Consider the following 20,480-nt stretch of genomic DNA (forward strand, 5'->3'; position numbering starts at 1 on the left):
TTATAATTGTACAATTTTTTCAATGCAAAATACAAATATAAATTATTATTGTAAAAAAAATTAAAATGGATGCAATAAATATTAATCGTGCGTAGAATATGTTTCTCTTTTGAAATAAATAAAATTATATAAATTTTAGAAAATATATGTGTAAACCTAATAAAACTAATATAGTCTTGCTTTTTAATTCAAAAAACATTCAATTTTTTATTATAATTGTATATTTATTTCATATTATTTCATATTATTTCAGTTTAATAAATATAATTAAACTTGTAATAAAATTGCCACACCACCAAGAATCCATTTACTAGGCTTCTCTTTAGTTCTTAAATTAAACGTCCACACATAAGTTGGACCTCGTAATCGTGTTTTGTATACGGGACACTCATACATATTTTTTAAATCTTGTTTATCTTGTGTAATAGCTCTAATATACACTATTGGTAATAATGGAAATAATTCTTTAAATCGAGAATCCATAATACATCCTGCTTGCATATCCCATCGTGCACCTTCCATATATAGTCCATTTATATATGCACCTTCTCTTGGTGCTGATCTAAAAAATTATAACATTATTGTTTATTTTAAATAATATTTACAGAAAATATATTAAAATTTTATTAATAATAAAAAATTAAGATTGATTTAAAGAATTGTTTATAATATTCTTATTTGTACGAATCTAATACAAATATATATGTATATGTTGAAAGAAAAAAAAATATTTTTAATAATTAATACGATAAATATTATTTAAATATTATTAAATATTAATTGATTTTGATAAATAAATAATAATATAATTACGTAATTTCTTCTTTGAATTTTCTCATTACTTCACAATATAAGCACATTTTGTCTAATGGCCATTCATTTTTGCGTGCAGTTTGTTGCATAATTGCAGTAAGAAATGATTGAGGATTGAAAAATCCTCCTAGCCATATTGATGATGGCAACTACGAAAATATATATATATTTAAATAATATATTAATATCCCATTAATACCAATCTTATAAATTAGAAATGATTCAATAATAATGGGCTATTGCATATAATAGAAAATTTTACATTAAAATCGGCAGTCCAACTAGTTAATTCACTTATTCGATTTAATAAATCTGCAAACCAACTGTTTAATCCTAATTCTGAAGGATAAGCTCTTTTCTCCCAAGATGGGGGAACAGCATCCATAACTATATAATCTTGTAAAATTTCCATTTCAGGATTGATCGTTAATTCTCCCTTTTAATAAAACATTATTATATTTCAATCTTATAATATCTTATAATTTTATAATCTTTATAATGATAAATTTTTTATTACCTTCAAACCTAAATCTAACTCATGCAAAGATCTTTTAAGTTCTTCACATAATACATTCATTCGTTCGCATTCTTGTAAAGCAACAGTAATAAACGGTGTACGATCTTCTACCTAAAATATAAAAAAAAATTTCATTTCATTAAAAATGATAATTTCTTATTTAATTATTTTTATAATATAATACAATATAATATAAAACAATTTCAGCTAAATAGAAATAATGATACCTTGCCGTAAAGTTCTAGCATATTAAATTCTTCTGGTAGTTTATCTAATAAATCTTCTATAAGTCCTTTCATTTTCTCTTCTTTTGTAATTTCTCCGACTGCTGCATCAGCGACGACTCTCGTTAACATACCCAATAATGTTTTAAATAAATTTTCCGCAGTTGACGTTAAAAATCCTAATAAAAATATTGTATAAAATATTGTAAAAAATATTGTATGTACATATAATGAAAAAATGATTAAAAAAATCAATATTATAAAAAAATTAATATTAAATGTATAAAAAATATAGTAAGAAAGATTTTATTTACTTTCATACTCATAAATGCAAAAGGAATGTAATTTAAATAAAATTATTTAAATCATTTTTATTGATCCTATCCTTTATTTTTTAATTCAATAAAATATCATATATGTATATTTACCAATTTCCGCATTAGGATGAAGTCCATAAAGAACAGGACTCTCAGATGGTAAAAAATTATAAACATATTCATGATATCCTTGATAATCAAGATTTGGTGGCACTAAGAAATCTGGTGCAAGATATAATTCGCCTATAAAAAGAGAAAAAAACATATATTTGACTTAATAATTGAATATTATGATATAATAAATTAATATAAAACATTTCAAAACAAAATAATACAAAAAAATATGAACAAAGGAACATTATTTTTAAATATTATTGACAGAATTCAAATTTATAAATTGTAAATAGAATTAAAGATAAAATTTTATAATAGATTAAATTAATTAAAAATATAATTCTTCATTTATATATAATTATATTTATAATTTAATTACCTTCAATTAATTCTGGTTTTAAATATTCTGTTAAATATGTTTTACATAGTCTTCTGTCCCAGTCATCTGTTATATGACCGCCATACATTATTTCTCCAAATAAATAACGAAGATCTTCCCAAGGTACTTTAATACTATTTTCCAAATAATTAAATAGAACGGATACGCTGATCGTTAAATCCCCAAAGTTGAATGGATAAGACTGAGTCAAAATAAAATAATTATTTAAAATAATTTATTATTTTATATAATTATATCTATAATTATATATTTTTTTATTTATATAAAAATATATAATTATATTAAAAATATATTTTTAATAATGATAAATCATTTAGAATAATCTATTAAAAGACAAATAGTAAAAAATGTAATTTATAAATTTCAAAATATCATAGAACTACTACATAACAAATCTTTAATCTTTATAATTGATCGAGTAAATTAATGTTGAGGTCATTTACTCCATTCCATCCTTGTGCTCCAAATTTTCTACGTTCTGCAACTACGGCATGATAATAACAAAGCGCAAATAATATAGCTTTGAATTCAGTTTCCTTGCTACAAGACTCCAGAGTTTCTTGAGTGAAGTTATCCAACGCTTTGTGAATATTCGCTTGAATTCCTGATGGTGGCTCATTCGTAATTTTTATGGCTGATTCCAATATACCCTATTTTTTTTTTTTTTTTTTTTTATAAAAGTCACATTTTACAGGTAATATGTTTTAAGTACAGCTAAAATTGCAAAATTTTTCAATTGAAATAATAATACATACTTGAGGTATTATTGATTCGTGAGGATCTGCACTTGGTTCCGCGCTGATAAACAATCGATAATCATCATGAGGACTCTCTGCACATTGTTCCATTTTCTTTTCCAGATCAGGTAACCATTTCTTCACAAGATGGATATTTTGTAAAATTACCCAATGACCTTCACGAGCCGATAATTCTAATGCTTCTTCAGCCACGGGTTCTTGACCTTGACCCAGTGATACATTATGGAAATTTCTACCTCCGAAAGTGAAACCTAATTGTATTCCCAAATTTTCTACGTCCTGAATTTTTATTGCTTTCATTGTTATACAATATTGGATAAATATGGTTGTATTATGCGTATACATAGAACGAGTATTTTACTTTTAAAGGATCAACACCAGGAGAGAGAATGAAAAATACAGGCGTGATAGAACTCATCTCTTCAAAGGATTTATGAAAAGGAGGAGATCTGGACTCAACAAATTTTGAACCAAGTTTTTCTTCCACGAAACATCTAAATAAATGCAAATACGAGATAATGAAACAAGGATAAGTTAAAGGGGGGAGGGGGGGGGAGGTATCAAATAAAAAATATTAATAGAGAAACGAACCTGATTGCATAAGTCATACGATCTAATCTAAGACATCTCATGATACATAATCTTTGAAGAGCAGTCTTATTTTTCCAATCTTGTGGAAAACTTTCTCGTTCCGGTGTTTCCGATTCCACAAATTTTTTCCATCTTTTCGCAGCACCTTCTATATCTTTTTCTAAATTTTGAAAATCATCCATTTGACTCAAATATTTGATTCCACCCCAGCCAACATCTGTTAAAAAATCTACAGGGCTGACTAAATCGACCATATGTGGAAATTTTAATAGAAAATCAAGTTCCGATTGTGTTATTTCTTTTGCTTCCATAAAAATCTATAAATAAAATGATTGTAACAAAATTGCATTTAATAATAATTATCATTCGAAAAAAATTAATTTTACATCTTTTCACAAGATTTTTATAAAAATGGAATCGATTATTGATAAGATGTACCTGAATAGTCATTTGAGTGAGGAAAGTCAATTTGTCAGCTTCAAATAAACCTCTACTTGTGTAAGTGAAAACTAGAAAAGTAATACTATCGATTAAGAAATCCACGCGTTTAGATATTTCGTCCGAAGCTTCTGCGAATTTAATAGCGTTTAGGAAGACAACGCTGAAAGCTTTCAAAGAAAACTGATAGAGCATATTTATTTTGTACAAATCGTTTAAAACGAAATATAAAAGACTGGCTCTGGCCGCGACGACACGATAAATTTCTCGAGCTTCGTCTATCTTTATCGAGGTTATTTTAGCTTCTGCTACTTTTATTTCTATCTCTGCTGCAGTTTTCTTTGTGGTTTCAAGATTGATTACCAGATCGACATCGCTCAAAATATCTGGTCCCGCAGCCGACAATCTTAAAAAAAAAAAAAAAATGCATCTTGAAATATATTTTTAAAATTTTGTATCACTTTACAATTTGTTTGAAAGAATAATATGAATAGAATTTTATCAAAAACATTTATTCTCATTTTTATTGAGAAAATCATAATTAATCATACCTGTGCAATAGATCGTCTTCCAATGCTTTCAAAGTAATTTTAAAGGTATTTTGTTGAGTAGTTAATTCAGCTTTTTTCGATTCTAAATCAGGCCTTTCGGCTTTCACAACATCTCCTAGAAGTTGTTCCTCCAAACCATCTTTTGTTACGGTAAAATTGATAAGAGTGGTTTGTGCTTGTATTTCAGGTTTATAATGAGGATTAGCTAACTTTGTTTGTATAATTAGCCGGAAATGAGGATTATAATCTACTTCCTTATCCCAAATTTTTATCGCCCTTTAAAATAAGAGTTTCAAAAATATTTATTATAAATAATAAAATAATAAATAAATAAATATTTTTTATTTATATTAGCACATAATAAGACTGAGTGAACTTTAATGAGTGAACTTTAAGATTTAATAATAAGTTAAAACTAAAATTTATTGTTACTATAATGTTTTTTTTAATAAGCAAGTTATATTACAACATAACATAATAATGATAAATACATACTTTCCTTTCTTTATTAGATCTCTTTTAATAACCGGATCTAAAACAGGATCGATAGTTTCCATTATATTTTCAACTAAAACAATCCCACCATTCGCGATAGAAATTTCAATCAAATGCAAATAATTTGGTTGTGTAAGTCTGAGCACTTGTAATTCTTCGCCATATCGATTCTTTATCCATTTAAGTCCTTGCAGCTGTGGATCTATCATTAGAGGCCATCTTGTTGAATTCATTAAAATTGTTGCATTTTCGGAAGACATTCTATCGGATGGTAATCCTTGAAAAATATCTCATTATTAATTATACACATCGATAAATGATTGATGTCTTTTCAATTTTAAAATCTATTCTAAAATTACGTTTGTTAGTATATAGTATATGAAAAAGTATAAAAAAATATATTCACCTTCGTTATTCCATTGTGCAATTTGTGCATCATCGGTCAATAAAGCTAGGATATCTAAATCGGTAGTTCTCGGTATTTTCACTTCCAACTTTTCCAAGAACGGCAACCAATGATCGAACATTAAATCATGTCTATATTTCCGAGTAAAACATCCCATGTATGATAAAAATGCAGTTACAAGAAGAACATCGCCCGGCACCATTACGAATGAATTCGTCAACCTAAGACAAATTGTGTTTCTCATCTTATAATTATGCTTATTAAAAGTACGTTTATATATAAACATTCGAATATTTGGTATATAAAAATTAACATTTCTACTTCTTCGTTCCATCGAATTTTCTCGGATGCTAAACCGTTTACCAATCTATTTGCGAGATCGATCGTTAAAGCAGTGGCATCAGCTTCATCTTGACATTTTTGTTTTTCAGCTAAAGCTGCATTCATTCTTTCTCCTAGAATGTCGAGCACTTTTTGTAATTCCTATAATGATAATATAGTTATCTTTTACACACATGAAATCATAAAATCATTTATGATAATGTATTAGGAATAAAATGAACAAAAATTTACCGCTAATCGAGTTCTCAAGGCATTCAAATGATCCATAGCAGCTTTTAGCTCGGCATTGGCTTGTGCAAGCGCAGCTCTTAATGGTTTTACAGTTTCATTAATATAATGGAAAACCATTATATTCCTCACCCAGCTGCAAAGACCTGCAGCTGCTAACGATTTCGTAACAATAATCTCGGGGTCAAAATCTAAAAATACCATATGATTGTTATTTTTTTTTTTTATTGCTTTTATGCATTTCTATATTTATATAAGATATCCTAAACTATCCTTGTGGAAACATTTGTTAAACAATTGAAAATTTCTGAAACAATTTCTTCTAGCAACATTTTCTTTTGCAAAAAATTTCGTCAACTGCATGTTCCCATATTTTTAAAGCTATATGTTATCCTATAATTATCCTATATGTTATAAAACCTTTATGATTGATATAAGGTTGTATAGCTTTCACCACTTCAGGATGAATATTTTCTTTGTCGTAATTACGAAGTTGCGAGAGAAACGTGTCGATGTGACCCATCATCGCTTTACACGCTTTCCAACTTCTATCTTTCGGTATTACACCCCTCGGAGAGAATAATACTAAAACAGCTTGTACCACCATCGCTACTTGTTCTGGTGGCGTTACAAAAGCTTTCAATTCCGTTAAATTACTCTGGAATCGTGTTCAATTTTGTTCATATTTTTAAATATTTCAGATATTTATTTAAGTTTAATTTAATAATTATGAATTTATTTCTTTTTTACTTTATTTAGCGTATCCAGAGCAGCTTCAGCTTGCCGTACTGCAGGCTCTGCTTTCGCTAAATCTTCATCGCATCGTCTCTGTTTTTCAGCTACTGTTTCTTTTATTTCCGCTACTTTTGCCTCTTCCTCGGACACTGCGGATAAAAAATCATTTTCATTGTACGATCATTTCTTAGAAGTATTTTCTTGAAGTAGAGGTAACAAATCATACAGATAAATCTTTCTGAATTGTTGCGAATATAAATGATTACGATTTAAAGAAATAAAGTTTTACCAATCGCTTTTTCCGCTTCCGCTTTCGTATTCTCAAATCGAACTTCAGCAAGAATTCTGTCTGCAATTTCATTCTTTTTTTTCAATTCGACTTCTTGAACTGCTAGGACAACTCTTAGTTCGCTTACCTATTACCAATTAAAATCTATATATAGTTATATTAGTTTGGTTAAATTGAATTCAATTTACAATATATAATGAAATATAAATATTTTCGCACAAATTCATTCATTATTGACAATTATTCAATATTAATAATGAAATCATTACTTGGCCAGCACAAGATTCTAATTTATCCAATCCATTATTTAATCTTTCGATCATGGATTTCACATCATAAGTTCTCTCCACGAGTAGCTTCGAATATAAAGCAATTTGTTCCAAAAATGTTTTTGGAGTCGTATAATTGTACCTTCTCTCATTGTGTAAATAAAGCAAAGAAACCTCGTCAACGCTAGTATGCACGTATGACATGAACAAAGAGGCCGATGGTTTATATTCATTTGGTAAGTCTTCTAGTTCCTGCAATTAGAATATATTGTGAAAAATTATAATAAAAAAATAATAGTAGAAGAAATCATATATTAATCTAATAAAGTTTAATCGAATATCATTAGTTAATAATTCGAAACTTGTTCGGTAAAAACGAAATCTAATTTTGAGATTATAATATCGAATATTAATTAATTAAGGAAGTGGAGTTAATTTATTAATCCATTAATAAACTTATAACGATCGTATTTTTTGATTAATCAAGCATGACTAATAAAATGAGTTTACAAAAACTTGTTAAATTTGCAATTTTGTGCTCAAATAGCATAAAAAAGAGAAAGCGATATATATTTTATACACATATACATAAATATAAATTTGTAATTTTGCGCTTACTTGAAAAAAAGGAAGTGATATTTATATTTTATATTTATTTTACATTCTATATATATGCGAATAGCATTTAATATAACGTAAATATTGAATGCTAAAATAAAAATGAAACATATTGTAATTTGAAAGAGAAACGATGAAAGTATATTCGATTAATATCCCTATAAACATCTTCGTCCGTGCTTATGCATTGAAAACAATTAATAAGAATTAATCGCTAATGCCATCTTTCTCAAATACTATAAACATTTCTTTAAAGAGAGGATAACTAGAATAGAATAAAAATTGAGAATTAACGCCATCTTTTGAAAATTTTTGGAAAGATAATTTGTTGAAAAGATATTTTTGATACTCGAAAGATGACGTTAGCGATCAATTCTTATTCTATCTCTATCTTTTTCCACTATTTTCTATCCTTTTTTTTGTGTTTAATTTACGATACTCTAAAGATAATGTTGATTTCAGTATTTTTATTCTATCTCTATCTTTCTTCAACTATTCTATCTATATTTAGTTTTTCTTATCTATATTTATTCTATTTATGCGCTCATTAAACGATTCCGATATCGAATTAATTTTATTATCTACTAAAATAAAAATAAAAAAATATACATAAAACATATTATATATATAAATAATTTCATTTGTTTTGTATTAACATGTATTAAACATATAATTATCAATTATCAAATATAAATTTTCTATAAATAAGCAGAATATTTTAGAAACATCATTATTCAATAATTTAGATAATTTGAATACCATTAGAAAAATGTAATTAGAATTTAATTCGTATCGATATTTATTCGATTAAATATATATTAATGTTTGAGCAAAGATGTGTTAAATCATCTTACCCCCAAAAATCTGGTGGAAACGGATTTTAAAGCATCTTCCGGCCAACCTTCGAACCAATTAATCGAAGTATTATTCACGATTGCTGGAAACTGTCTAGCTCTGTTTCGAAGAGTTGTTCCGACGGGGGAGAAACAAAGAACGCATTTTATTTTATATCGAACTCTATTGATGAAAAACTTCCAACAATTTTCTTTTGTATCCACCAAACCGCTTTGTTTTACCTATGATATAATAAATCATCGACATGGCATGCTATGCAAAAATTCAAGTGAAATAAATGCAGTTTCCGGAATATTTTTGTCGGGATATGTTTATTTAAATAAAAAAATATACATTAAACGAATATAAATATTATAAAGATTATAAATATACCTATAAGGATTGAAATAAATATAAAATTATTAAAGCTCTGTTTATTAATAAAAATATATACCTCATTTCGAACTGCATTCACAATATTATCCACTTCATCATCCGCAAATAATTCCGAAATTTCACCAAAAGCAAGCATATCGTTTATAAGAACTAAAAATCTCTCATCGGCAACGTGAGAATCGGTCATTAAGAAAGTAATCCCAATTGATCTCAATCCAGATTTTAAATATAAAGTGGATAAATCTGTTCTTAAGTCAATCATAGAATAACCTGTTTTTAATTGTATCTGAAAAACCTAAAAAGCAAAGGATAAATTAATTTTAATTTAAAAATTGAATCATATTTAATATTACAATTTTACTAATAAATTTACAAAATATAAAATCAATCAACTGTTTATTTTTATAAAGCGTAGAGAACTTTTTCAAATACTTTAGTAACTAACGGTAAATTATTAGTTGATATTTTTAATCATATCATAATATACAAATTGATTGAAAAAATGATAAAATCGGACACGATGCCCGAGATTTGAAACAAATACTTTTTTCAAAACCCGCTTACTTCTAAACCCGCAATAAAAGATGCAAGGCAAGAAAGAGATTGTTTTCCGCTTCCCCCAACCCCTACGAGCAATGCGTTTCCTCTCGGTGCTTCCAGAATACGATTTATTTGACAGACTTGATACATGGCATCTTCGAATAAAACTAAATTCATCGCGGCTATCTATTCCAAGATGAATATTAATGAACATTATTCGATTAAAAAATTCCGATAATCTTATAATCTTTTTCCATAATTTTTTGTTATTATATTATTTCAAATATTACCAATTCATTATAATTAACCAAAGCTTCATCCAATAACTTCGTTAATTGCGGCCAATCTTTTATTGGCATATATTTTGGTTCACCGATCCCTTCGGCAAAATGACAAAAAATTAGTGGTTCGGCATATATAAAATTTTCATCCAATTCCTGCAATGTATACAATAAAACGAATTTTTTCGTTTTTTTTTTTTTTTTCTTTTACATATAATATCATATTTAAACAGTCGTAACACTTGCATCAATATTTTTACGAAGCGAGTCTCTTAGCAATTGTTGAAATACTTTTTTGTCCTCGGCACTGATCAATTTATCGGAATATACTCTTGTAGCTTCGTGAACGTACAATCTGATCAAATGATTTACTGTTGGGACAGTTTCACCGGTTGCAAAAAGTAGACCCTAGAATTAAGTTGATTATTATTATTACAACGATATGTTGTTCGAATAAATAATAATTATTCTAAAAAAACAAATCTTACTTGGAAAATATTTGAAATATCGCGTAAATTAAATAGATAATGAAATTTAACAGCTGTTGGTAAAAATATCGATGAAATTCTGTTGTGACAAAACAATGCTGCGTGCAACAATGAATCGGCAACTTTTAGCAACGCTACGTTAAATTTATTCAAAGGATTCATCAGATGTTGCTCCAACATTTGACTGTAGATCACTGTTAAATTGTCTTCGGTTGGGAAACTGCGTATAATATGATATATTTACGTTGTTCTAAGTTGTATTAAAGATACGAATATCCGTTAATTTTAATTTACCTAACAGCGAAAACGGCAAAATGTCTTTGCAAACGAGGATCAATCGTGAAACTACCGGCAGTAGGATTCATACATGATACATATTGCGTATTTTGAATTTCCTTCAACGTTAATTTCGTTCTATCATACCTATTATCAAATTATTATTTCAAAATAGAAGTAAAATCGATCAAGCAAATGGCATATAGGACTAGTATCAAAACACATGTTAAATATTTCCAATACGTACCAGTGATTATAATCGATGTGTTGTCTAATGAGTGTGTGAGGTTGGACGGTTCCATAAGTATCGATTGCGGGCATGTTCATATCATCGATGAAATAGATCAATTTTTTCATACCAGGTGGCCCAAAATTTCTACCGGTCTTTTTTTCCAAGTGCTTTTCCATTATTCTTTGCAGCATTTCTTGAACGTGCAATACATCGAATAGGAATTTAGAAATTTTTTTAAAATTAGAATGAAATAATCTTTTGTAAATATTTATTACCAGATGTGGTATAGTAATTAAGGGGCACGTTTGCAATATTATAAGTATCAGGAAGAGCTGCAAGTTTTTCAGCCATGATCACGCTCTTTCCTGATCCAGCTGCGCCTATCAGCATTATTGGCACACGTTCTTGTACAAAAACATCCAGGAAGAAGAATAAACGTGCTGTTTCAGCGGTCGAGACTAAAGTATTCTATAACAGTAAAATGAAATTGAAGTATCGAATGGAAAAATTTTTAAAATATGATAATGCGTTGTGCATCTACGTACTGTCAAATATCAAAATTTTCATTTAAAAAAAATTTCTATATTTAAAAAAATAAATAAAGATGAAAACGAACTTGTAACGGTATTTCAGTATCCAATTCAAAACTTTTCACTTTTTCGGTCCAAGGAACCAATTTTTTCGTTTCGTTTTCGATGAAAAAATTGAATACATTTCCACCGGTGGGAAATTTGACAGTTTTAAATTCATTTTGCCACCATTTATTGAACTCGTTTCGCCAATCGATCAATTGATCTTGAAAAGTGGCCGACCCAAATGCCCAAATGCACGCAAAAACAAAGTACAATTCGTACCTGTTTAAAAAGAAACAGGTTGAGAGAGATTTGAGTTTAAATAATGATTCGTCACTTTCATTTATACCATTCCTTCGGAGAATCAGGTGTTACATTCTCTTTAACTAGAAAGAAATCCAACAAATTACAAAGCATCTCGACGTGACAGATTTCTGGTAACGGCGTAATTTTTTTAAATCTATATTTTGTCACTTCGATCAGGGTCGGCACGTATTTATCGAATAAAATGGTTAAATTCGCTCTCTCTGCTGGGTCTCTCGTTTCTATCCAGCTAATCGCAAATCTGTAAAACGATTAAATTATTACAAATATTTCGAATTACATTTCATTTCATTGAAATTGTCGATTTTCAATCGATAAAAGGAGAGAATTGTAATAAATAATAAACTTACGGATACCAGCCAATATCTTGGGGATTTATGTAAAGAATTCCAGCTCTGGAAACGGTAGCCGGTGTTGCAGTTCTACGAATTTTTCGAACATGATATTAAACATGATTGAATCGAAGAGAGAAAAAGAAAAGAAAAAAGAAAATAGGTAGCTATGATTTAAAAAGAACTGTTACCTAAGATTGGAAATCTCGAATAGAAGTCTCATGGACGGGGTTAAAGCGATTCTCTCGTTGCTAGCCAAAGTCAATACTTTGTTGTCATCCATCACAGTGTTCAACGACTCGATCCACATTGGATCTATATCACCGTCAAAAATAATCCATTTAGGATCGGGTCCCGTCATATTTGCCTGATCTCTCATTAACACGGAGAACAATCTGATGAAATTGATCGATTAATCGATTGTTTTTCGCATAAAGAAGATAGAGATACCAACCCATCTTTCCATTCTCGCGTCGCTGGATTGATCACACCAAAAAGTTCGTCGTTCGTAACAGCTTTCGGATTCAAATCGTTGTAATACGGTTTTAATTGACTATTAAAATACGTTCGATTAAGCGTTCTCCAAACTTCGGTTTTTCCAGTTCCGGCAAATCCGACGATGAAAACTGAGTGACGAACATGAAGCAATTCTTCTAACTGGACAACCTGTTTAATAATTTTAATAATAAAATTTATTAAGATAGAATTAAAAAAAATATTTTACATCAATGTATTCCATTTGTTGCTTTGAATGTATTTCTTACTTTTAATATAAAACCATCCTCTGGTTGCAATTTAAGATCCAAGATAGACTGTCGAATCGTCATCTCGAAATCGAAATCTCTTTTTCGCGGTACGTCCAAAGCAGGAAACAAGTCCCCTAAACGATATAAAATAGATATAAAAAATGAAAAAAAAAAACGTATTATTAAATTACGTGAAAACGTGATATCGAGATATAAAAGAAAATTAACCGATAAGGCCCATGAACACGGGTACATCGTCCGTCACAATTTTCGGAATGTTGAAATCTCTGAGGGCTCTCATTAACACTTGATCCTCGGCTCTATCGGGATCGCCTCTCTTCAATTTACCAGCTACTACTAGAACCGACTTAATCGCTCGTAAACCCCAATCGTAGTGATCTTGCTTCGATAGAAGTTCTCGGCAAAGCTGATACAACGTAATAAACTTTCTTGCCAATAATCTAGCTTCTTGAAAACCTTCTGCTACCAGCATTATCTCGCAAATTAAATCAAAATCTGGAACTACCATGGCGCAAGGCCTTTGTAAAATGAATAAATGGTGATAATAATTTTCTGACGAGATAAAATTATATCTACACAAGTAATCCTACCTAACTTCATCACCCATGCTATATCTCCTTTGTTTTTGATAATATTAAAAAACAATTTTTCGAACAAAAATTGTAATTTGGTTCAACGTTTAAAAAGCGAGAGTGACGAGAAGTTATGCGAGATTACAATTAGAGATATTTAAATCATGATACCTGAATAAAGTTTTCAAATTTTCCGGCAATTCCGTCCTTCCAGCATAACCAGGATTCATGGTAATGAACATTCCAACGGTGGGGACGATATTAAGTATCTCTCCAAAGAATAAGAATGTCGGTTTACGGTGTTTCACCCCGTCTAAAACCGATTTCACTTGCACGGCAACCACCGATAATACTTCCACCGAAATACGATTGAATTCGTCGAAACAACCCCATGCCCCTACTTGTGCGAGGCCTTTGTAAATATTTCCACAAGACTGAAAGGAGGCAACAAGTGTTACCACATATATAAAACAAATTTCCATATTCGATTTTTCTTGTTTGTTCATTGGTGGAAAGAAGTCTTACGGAAGGAATGCGAGTCCGATTGGTTAATTTGAAAGGAAACGCATTGTTTTTGTTTCTACCATGATATTTGTCTACACATGCTGATTCAAAACGACAATCTAAATCTAAATCTTGATGCATTGGTATAGAATCGTAATTAATATCAAAATAAATAATAGTTTCGAAAATATCCCAGTCTTAGATGATTATCCTAAATTCATAAATGAATATAATTTTTACGATTTTGGATATTCGAATTATAACTCTTCTGCTACTATATAATGCGTAGTGTCAAGATTGTTAGCAAAGCATCTGATCATCTGGGGATCATAGGCGATCCTAACGAAGAATCCCTCTTGCTCGTGCGAGACTTCTTTCCGAATGAACAGTACAGATTACCTTGTAATCCATTTGCTCGGAACAATTGAATACGTAAACCATTTGGCCCAATGCCCTTCCCAAATCTTTCGTGGTTTCCGTTTTCCCGGTTCCAGCTGGGCCAGCTGGTGCTCCACCCATTATGAGATGCAAGGATTGCGTTAAAGTGATGTAACATCTGTCTGTCAATGGTGTTATCACCAATCGTGGAACATTGCCCAAATATTCGTAATCGTATTTGAACGAAGCGTCGCAAATATCGGCGAAACAATCGCCAACTTTGTCGTCCCATCTAAAAGTTGAAATTTGAGGTTAGAGTTTGACGAATAATCCAAGGAGAAACGATTGAAATTTTTCACCTGTGTCTTAGCTGGGATTGCCATTGGAAACTGGAAGAGCTTTCCGCCTTCATCGTGATCATTTTCCCTACGACGTCTCTCGCGTGCACGTCAATCGTGCAAATCGTCATGATCTTTCTTCGATCGCTTTCGATCAAATCTCCGCAGAGTATCGTTATCAATGCATTCAACTGATTTATCTGCTTTCTCTGATAATCTTTGAACGCGTTTTCGAAACCTTCCTCCAACCTCGTGAAAGCCATATTCACCTCCGTCGTCCACCAAATTTGACTACCGCATAATGCGGGTTGCGCTTGATGATCGAAAATCCATTGCTCTCGTGGTTTCTCGTCGTAAGTGAACACAGCCTGAGATATATGAAACCTCACGGATCTTTTCATCGCGTCTGTCACGTTGTTCAACCAAATCTCCACCTTAAAAGTTCAAACGTGTCGATGATTTCACTTTGACGGATTTTCAAAATGATGAGATTATTTTGATCTTTCTCTCTTGTGCGATTCTCTTGCGAGTGTATATTTACGTAAAAAAAAAAAAAGAAATGGATAGAAAAGAGATGAAACACCTTTCCACTGCAATCGCAATTCCCATAAATAGCCATATGTTCGCCATCTTTGGCGATCATGACTATCGCTTGTTTCGTTGGTTTGTCGTGTTCCATTTTCCAGATTAATTTTGCAATAGAATCGTACAGTTTTGACAAATGTCTGCAGACTAATTCAGGTACGTTTCCTTGGGAGAATAATAATTTATTATTATTAATTTCGATAATTTTCGTTTCATTAAAATTTAATAATTACTTTAAATAAGTTTGTTTTGAATTTAATAACATACTGATCATTCGTGGGAAAAAATGTTGAATGAAGAATGAAAGTAAGTAAAAAAAAAATGATGGAGAATTATCAGAGGTTTTCTAACCATTGCTTAAAATATCGAGTAGATCTGCCGCGGAAATGAAATAAAATCTTGGGTAAATTAATCTTTTTGTTTCCAAGTAATCTGCTAAAGCTTTTTCGCAAAGATTTAATTGAAATTCTAAATATTCCAGTTTCTCTAAAATTTTTGGTCGATTCGTTGCTTTTATGATATTCAAATTGCTCATCATTTCCTTCAGTAATTCCTTAAAAAATATATATTTAAATGATAAATGAACTTTTTCAAAGTATTTCTTTTAACGTTGGAAGGAAAAGCGAGGAAAAAAAAAAATTTAGTAAAAGTATAATTACTTATTTAAAATTACTTTAAACTCTTTGTCAATTTTTTCGAATCGTTTCGATTCTTCCGGAAGTTGGCTTCTAATATCTTCAGAACCGATGAAGATACTTTCGAGATGTATCCATGCCCGTTGAACTTCGAACCATGCATTGATCACCGCATCCGCTGTGCTTAATTTTTTTTGCCAATCGAGAATTTCCTCCAAGAAGTATCCAACGAATTTGGAGCCTAACATATTTTGTAGTTGCACCTATACAGTTTGTAAAAATCGATAAAAATTAAAGGTAGAATAAAATTGTAGAGATTGTAAAATTGTGAAAGTTGATCTCTTCCCATCTTTACCTCTTACTTTATTCATTTAACAAAATAGAATCATAAAAAATTACCTGATTCTCTTCAAGGGTTTCGATAGTTTGCTCGTCGATTCTAAGAACGTACAATTTCGTACGTTCGTGTAGCTCTTTATCAAATTCGAGAGTGCTCCATGTATCGTGCAATTCTTTCAACACTTTTTCCATCGCCATTTCCTTTACCGATTTAGCCACGATATTTTTAACTTCTTCTTCGTATTTGTGCAATTGCAATTTTAATAAATCCTCCAACGTGGTAGTGTCGGTCATGATAAATACCACCTGCCGATATACACGATAAACATGTTCATTTTCATCATTTAATTATCTCGCTAGTAACTCGATTCCCCTCGTCTGTTAATATTAAGGTTTTTAGTTTGTTCTTTGTTTCAGTATCAGAACAGTTGCACAGTTTTCACCAGTGTTGTAACGCTTGTAATTAAACCCAAGGCTTAAAAACTTAAGACTCGATCTATAGTTAACCCAAGACCTAGTTCACATTGAACATGGATTTAAGAATAAGAGGAGTAATTCGTTTATTTCGATGTTAATTTTAATAACAAATAAGTTTTTCCACGATGCCGTGGACCGTGTTAATTACCTTCGTTTCAGCCATTAATTCTCTCCAGTGTCTATCTCTAATCGCTGGATTCTGCAATTCTGAGACCGCTCTCAATGATGCCATCATGTTTCGCACTTCCGCTTCTATGTTGTTATACAATTCCCAAGGGCGAACATCTTTGTCCAATTCTATCAAGGGAAATGAGTATTTTGAAAAATTTTTTATGCCATGAGCAATGCATGAAAATGTTTTATTTTATATCTACAAATAAAAAAGTCGATCGATCATATTTTAGGTTAGACAACGGGAGAGAGAGAGAGAGAGAGAGAGAGAGAGAGAGAGAGAGAGAGAGAGAGAGAATCTTGTACATTATAAGGCAAGAATATTATTATATATAATATATTATTATGAAAAAGTACACTAGAAAAATTATAAATTCTAAATTTTTATTGGTAGAAAGAGAGAAAAAAACTTTTCCTTACGTCTTAATTCTCTAAGGATTTTTTTACATTCTTGATCCATCCATTCTATATCCAATTTTTTCCACATGGTTTTCTTCCATTCGTTCAGAGACGTCTCGATCACGTTCACGTAATCCCAAACCATTTTCAAAAGTTGCATCTCCTTTTGTATCTGTTTCGTTATTTTAAATTCAGGCATTTCTTGCTCAAAAATTGCAATCTGGCCATGCAACTCTGCCTCTTCACTCAGGAATTTCAAAATTTGTTCGCGTGATTCATTTAATTTCTCGTAGGGATTCTTGCACACTGGACTATAAATACACGTATAATAATCAGCCAACTTGAATGAAATCATAAGATATTTGAAAATATATTTCAAATTTTTGAAATATATTTCAAAAATAAGATATAAATATCATCGTTATAGAGATCTTTATCTAAATTTACTTAAAATCTTACAAAATAAATAAACGAAGCATATATGTAAAAAGCAAATTAAAGAAAAATTATCACTATTGTTTTTTTTTTTTTTTTTTTTTTTTTACTTGAAAATATCTTCTTTATGGAATTCATCCAAGAAACGTTGTTGTTTAAAATCATAATAGCTTAGCCTCTTCTTCAAAAGTTCGATCTGTCGAGTCATTAAAGGTTGTACGACATGTTTCACTTGAGCGGCTACTTTTTTTAATGTTTCCCAACTGACGGGTAATTCTGTGAGCCAATTGAAAATTTTTTCGTCTATAACCACGTTATAAATTTGTAAAAGCTCTATAGTTTTCTAAAAAATATTATCTTAATTAATTTATCAGTCGAGAGAAAAACGCATTTGTATTTTTATCGCATTATTTTTATTACCTTAATAGGATCGAACATATCTTCGATCTCATACTGGCGATCTCTAACTTCTTTTAGATAATATATGGTTTCTAGAAGCCCTTCGTAATCATCTTCCTGAATGGGACGTGAGAAATTTTCCATTGCCGCTTTCAAAAAATTCGCTAATTCCTCCAATCTAATTCGTTTTAACGAAAAACAAAATTTAAATGATTCGAGTCAATATTTTGCAGGAAAAAAAATGATGAAAGGAAAAAAAAATATATTTTTCTAAATTGAATTAACCTTTAACCTTTGATATTTGTTAACAAACTACGACGATTATATGAAATCGAACATTTATATAATAAACTATTCTAAGTTCAAAAAAAAAAAAAATGTTCAGCGATTAAATTATTCTTCTTACATTGTAAGTTTATTAGAAAATAAAATGAAATTAAATGGGAATGAACGAGTATAATAATTCTCAACGAATCAACGTCTATTTCTTTAATAGATAAATGATCGAATTCTCTTGAATTGTTTATATTGCTTGCGAAATAAGTACTTTGATAGTTTCCCGGAATAATGATTCCGAGCCAAATACACGGTTACGCAAATATACAGAATTAGTGCCAACATCGACCGTCCCGATTATGGTTTCAGAGAAATCGGCTCTATTTGCGGTTAGAGGTTAACATGTGATCCGCATTCATAGAACTCCCTTTTATAGATTACGTGAACAGTATTATGTCTTAAAAAGAAATCATTCTAGAGTTATTGGAAACTTGCTTAAAAAAAAAAAGTTTCAAATTTTTATCTTTATAATTTATATGGAAATTATTTCTTTAAAATCATTGCTTCTTCTACTTATAACATTTTAACGAGAGAAATTTAATCGAGATTTTATTATTGTATTTGATATTTCTGTAGCGTAAGAATAATAATAATAATAATAATACGACAAAATTTAAATTGCAACCAAAGTAAAAATAATTTCTTTTTAAAATTGTAATTGATATCAAATCTATCAAAGTATCTTTAATCTTGTAGATTGAATAAAATAATGTAAATATTTTAGAATTTTATCACAAGTGTTAGTCGATAGTTTGTCCTGGATTAAAATTATTCGCATCAATGTTATGCAATATTATTGTCGATTTCTCAATGAATCGTAACTTAAATTCAAGCGAGGTAACTTGGATTTCTTATTTTTGACACATCTAGAATATTGAATGCATGAAAAAAATCCTTGAAAGATCCTGACCTCGTTTGAGTCTTTTTTATGTAGAATAAAGATATAAAGGTATAAGATGAAAGAAGAAAAATTGAATTACTGAGTGGTAATACGCTTGACCAAATAATCCTTGAGCACGTTGGACCATTTGCAAATAATGTTTAAAAGAGACTGTTTGAAAGGCTTTATATCGAGTCTCAACCATTGGCAAAGGATCTCTTCGTTTTGCAGTTTATCACACTCGTCGTACAAATCATTGAAATAGTCAATTTCCCGTTTAAAGTCTTTCAAATCCGGCTTCTTTTCCTTCAAATTTTCTGGAAGATATTCTGGATGTTGTTCGATCATCTCCCTTTGCTCGGGATATACGTATTGAGCGAATTTCAAAAAATAGGACAAATATTCTTGCTTATCGTCTGTCCACAACCAGGTGTAGTTCTCGTATGTCTGTAAATGATAATTTTAATATGAATAATTTTCATATTATTTTTCTTATTCCTTCGATCGCATGAAAAAATTAGTTGAAAAATTAGAAAATCTTAAATTTGAAATTAATTACGTTACCAGAGCATGCTTTTTTACTTCTGTCAAGGCTAGTTTAACCCGATTACAAGTTTCTTCTAACATAAATACGATACCTTTTTCTTCGGCAACGTCCACCTTCGAGAATGAAGAGGTTCGATTAAAATTTTACACCGTATAAGAAATAAATGGATCATTACATTACAATTTTTGAACTATAACCAAGAAGAAATGTACCGCGTAATTCTCTTGCTTCTCGCGCAATTCAGGATCGACACGTGGTATAAGGATACCCATTTTCATCATATCGAGTAAAAGTGATTCGAAAAAAATGTAGAAACCTTCCGGATCGTCTAATTCCAC

The 20,480-nt window shown here is 30.0% G+C and overlaps 3 protein-coding genes across 3 annotated transcripts; all 3 read right to left on the reverse strand.

Annotated features, from left to right (window-relative positions):
- Positions 1-203: 203 nt before the first annotated feature.
- On the reverse strand, positions 204-12,077 carry LOC100867169 (dynein beta chain, ciliary). The gene is made up of 31 exons (XM_086905656.1): positions 11,769-12,077; positions 11,428-11,620; positions 11,168-11,345; positions 10,939-11,067; positions 10,645-10,864; positions 10,403-10,564; positions 10,166-10,312; positions 9,900-10,061; positions 9,394-9,630; positions 8,960-9,181; positions 7,488-7,739; positions 7,219-7,345; positions 6,945-7,078; positions 6,615-6,852; positions 6,198-6,385; positions 5,938-6,107; positions 5,625-5,845; positions 5,219-5,495; positions 4,724-4,999; positions 4,173-4,578; positions 3,735-4,051; positions 3,505-3,637; positions 3,141-3,422; positions 2,829-3,035; positions 2,365-2,566; positions 1,983-2,114; positions 1,558-1,733; positions 1,331-1,441; positions 1,076-1,249; positions 814-962; positions 204-562 (listed from the first exon to the last, which is right to left on the reverse strand). Exons 2-31 carry the CDS (start codon positions 11,540-11,542, stop codon positions 268-270), a joined length of 6,039 nt encoding a protein of 2,012 aa, XP_086761782.1. The 5' UTR covers positions 11,543-11,620; positions 11,769-12,077; the 3' UTR covers positions 204-267.
- LOC100866391 (dynein beta chain, ciliary-like) lies at positions 12,064-17,844 on the reverse strand. Its single transcript, XM_031917649.2, has 15 exons — positions 17,567-17,844; positions 17,124-17,272; positions 16,559-16,804; positions 16,198-16,422; positions 15,876-16,077; positions 15,523-15,689; positions 14,961-15,373; positions 14,623-14,893; positions 13,891-14,153; positions 13,355-13,665; positions 13,145-13,260; positions 12,835-13,046; positions 12,572-12,775; positions 12,399-12,470; positions 12,064-12,289 (listed from the first exon to the last, which is right to left on the reverse strand). The coding sequence occupies exons 1-15, from the start codon at positions 17,742-17,744 to the stop codon at positions 12,064-12,066; spliced, it is 3,255 nt and encodes a 1,084-aa protein (XP_031773509.2). The 5' UTR covers positions 17,745-17,844.
- Positions 17,845-18,086: 242 nt separating this feature from the next.
- LOC147657964 (dynein beta chain, ciliary-like) lies at positions 18,087-20,414 on the reverse strand. Its single transcript, XM_086905649.1, has 5 exons — positions 20,355-20,414; positions 20,160-20,255; positions 19,696-20,042; positions 18,401-18,557; positions 18,087-18,323 (listed from the first exon to the last, which is right to left on the reverse strand). The coding sequence occupies exons 1-5, from the start codon at positions 20,412-20,414 to the stop codon at positions 18,087-18,089; spliced, it is 897 nt and encodes a 298-aa protein (XP_086761775.1).
- Positions 20,415-20,480: the final 66 nt, after the last annotated feature.

The sequence above is a fragment of the Apis florea genome, unplaced genomic scaffold (genome assembly GCF_048593485.1).
Source record: "Apis florea isolate Af1SG1 unplaced genomic scaffold, ASM4859348v1 contig_2492_pilon, whole genome shotgun sequence".
Taxonomy (NCBI): Eukaryota; Metazoa; Arthropoda; class Insecta; order Hymenoptera; family Apidae; genus Apis; species Apis florea.

Coding starts and splice junctions, on each gene's coding strand:
- LOC100867169 (XM_086905656.1), bottom strand. CDS start 11,542: ATGCTGATAGGCGCAGCTGGATCAGGAAAGAGCGTGATCATGGCTGAA. Junction 10,062..10,165: donor TGGTTAATTATAATGAATTG/GTAATATTTGAA, acceptor ATCTTGGAATAG/ATAGCCGCGATGAATTTAGT. Junction 3,036..3,140: donor ACGAATCAATAATACCTCAA/GTATGTATTATT, acceptor AAAAAAAAATAG/GGTATATTGGAATCAGCCAT.
- LOC100866391 (XM_031917649.2), bottom strand. CDS start 17,744: ATGCCTGAATTTAAAATAACGAAACAGATACAAAAGGAGATGCAACTT. Junction 15,690..15,875: donor ACTCGATATTTTAAGCAATG/GTTAGAAAACCT, acceptor TATTCTCCCAAG/GAAACGTACCTGAATTAGTC. Junction 13,047..13,144: donor AGGATGGTTTTATATTAAAA/GTAAGAAATACA, acceptor ATTATTAAACAG/GTTGTCCAGTTAGAAGAATT.
- LOC147657964 (XM_086905649.1), bottom strand. CDS start 20,414: ATGGGTATCCTTATACCACGTGTCGATCCTGAATTGCGCGAGAAGCAA. Junction 20,256..20,354: donor AGAAGCAAGAGAATTACGCG/GTACATTTCTTC, acceptor TCATTCTCGAAG/GTGGACGTTGCCGAAGAAAA. Junction 18,558..19,695: donor GTCAAGCGTATTACCACTCA/GTAATTCAATTT, acceptor AAAACGAATTAG/ATTGGAGGAATTAGCGAATT.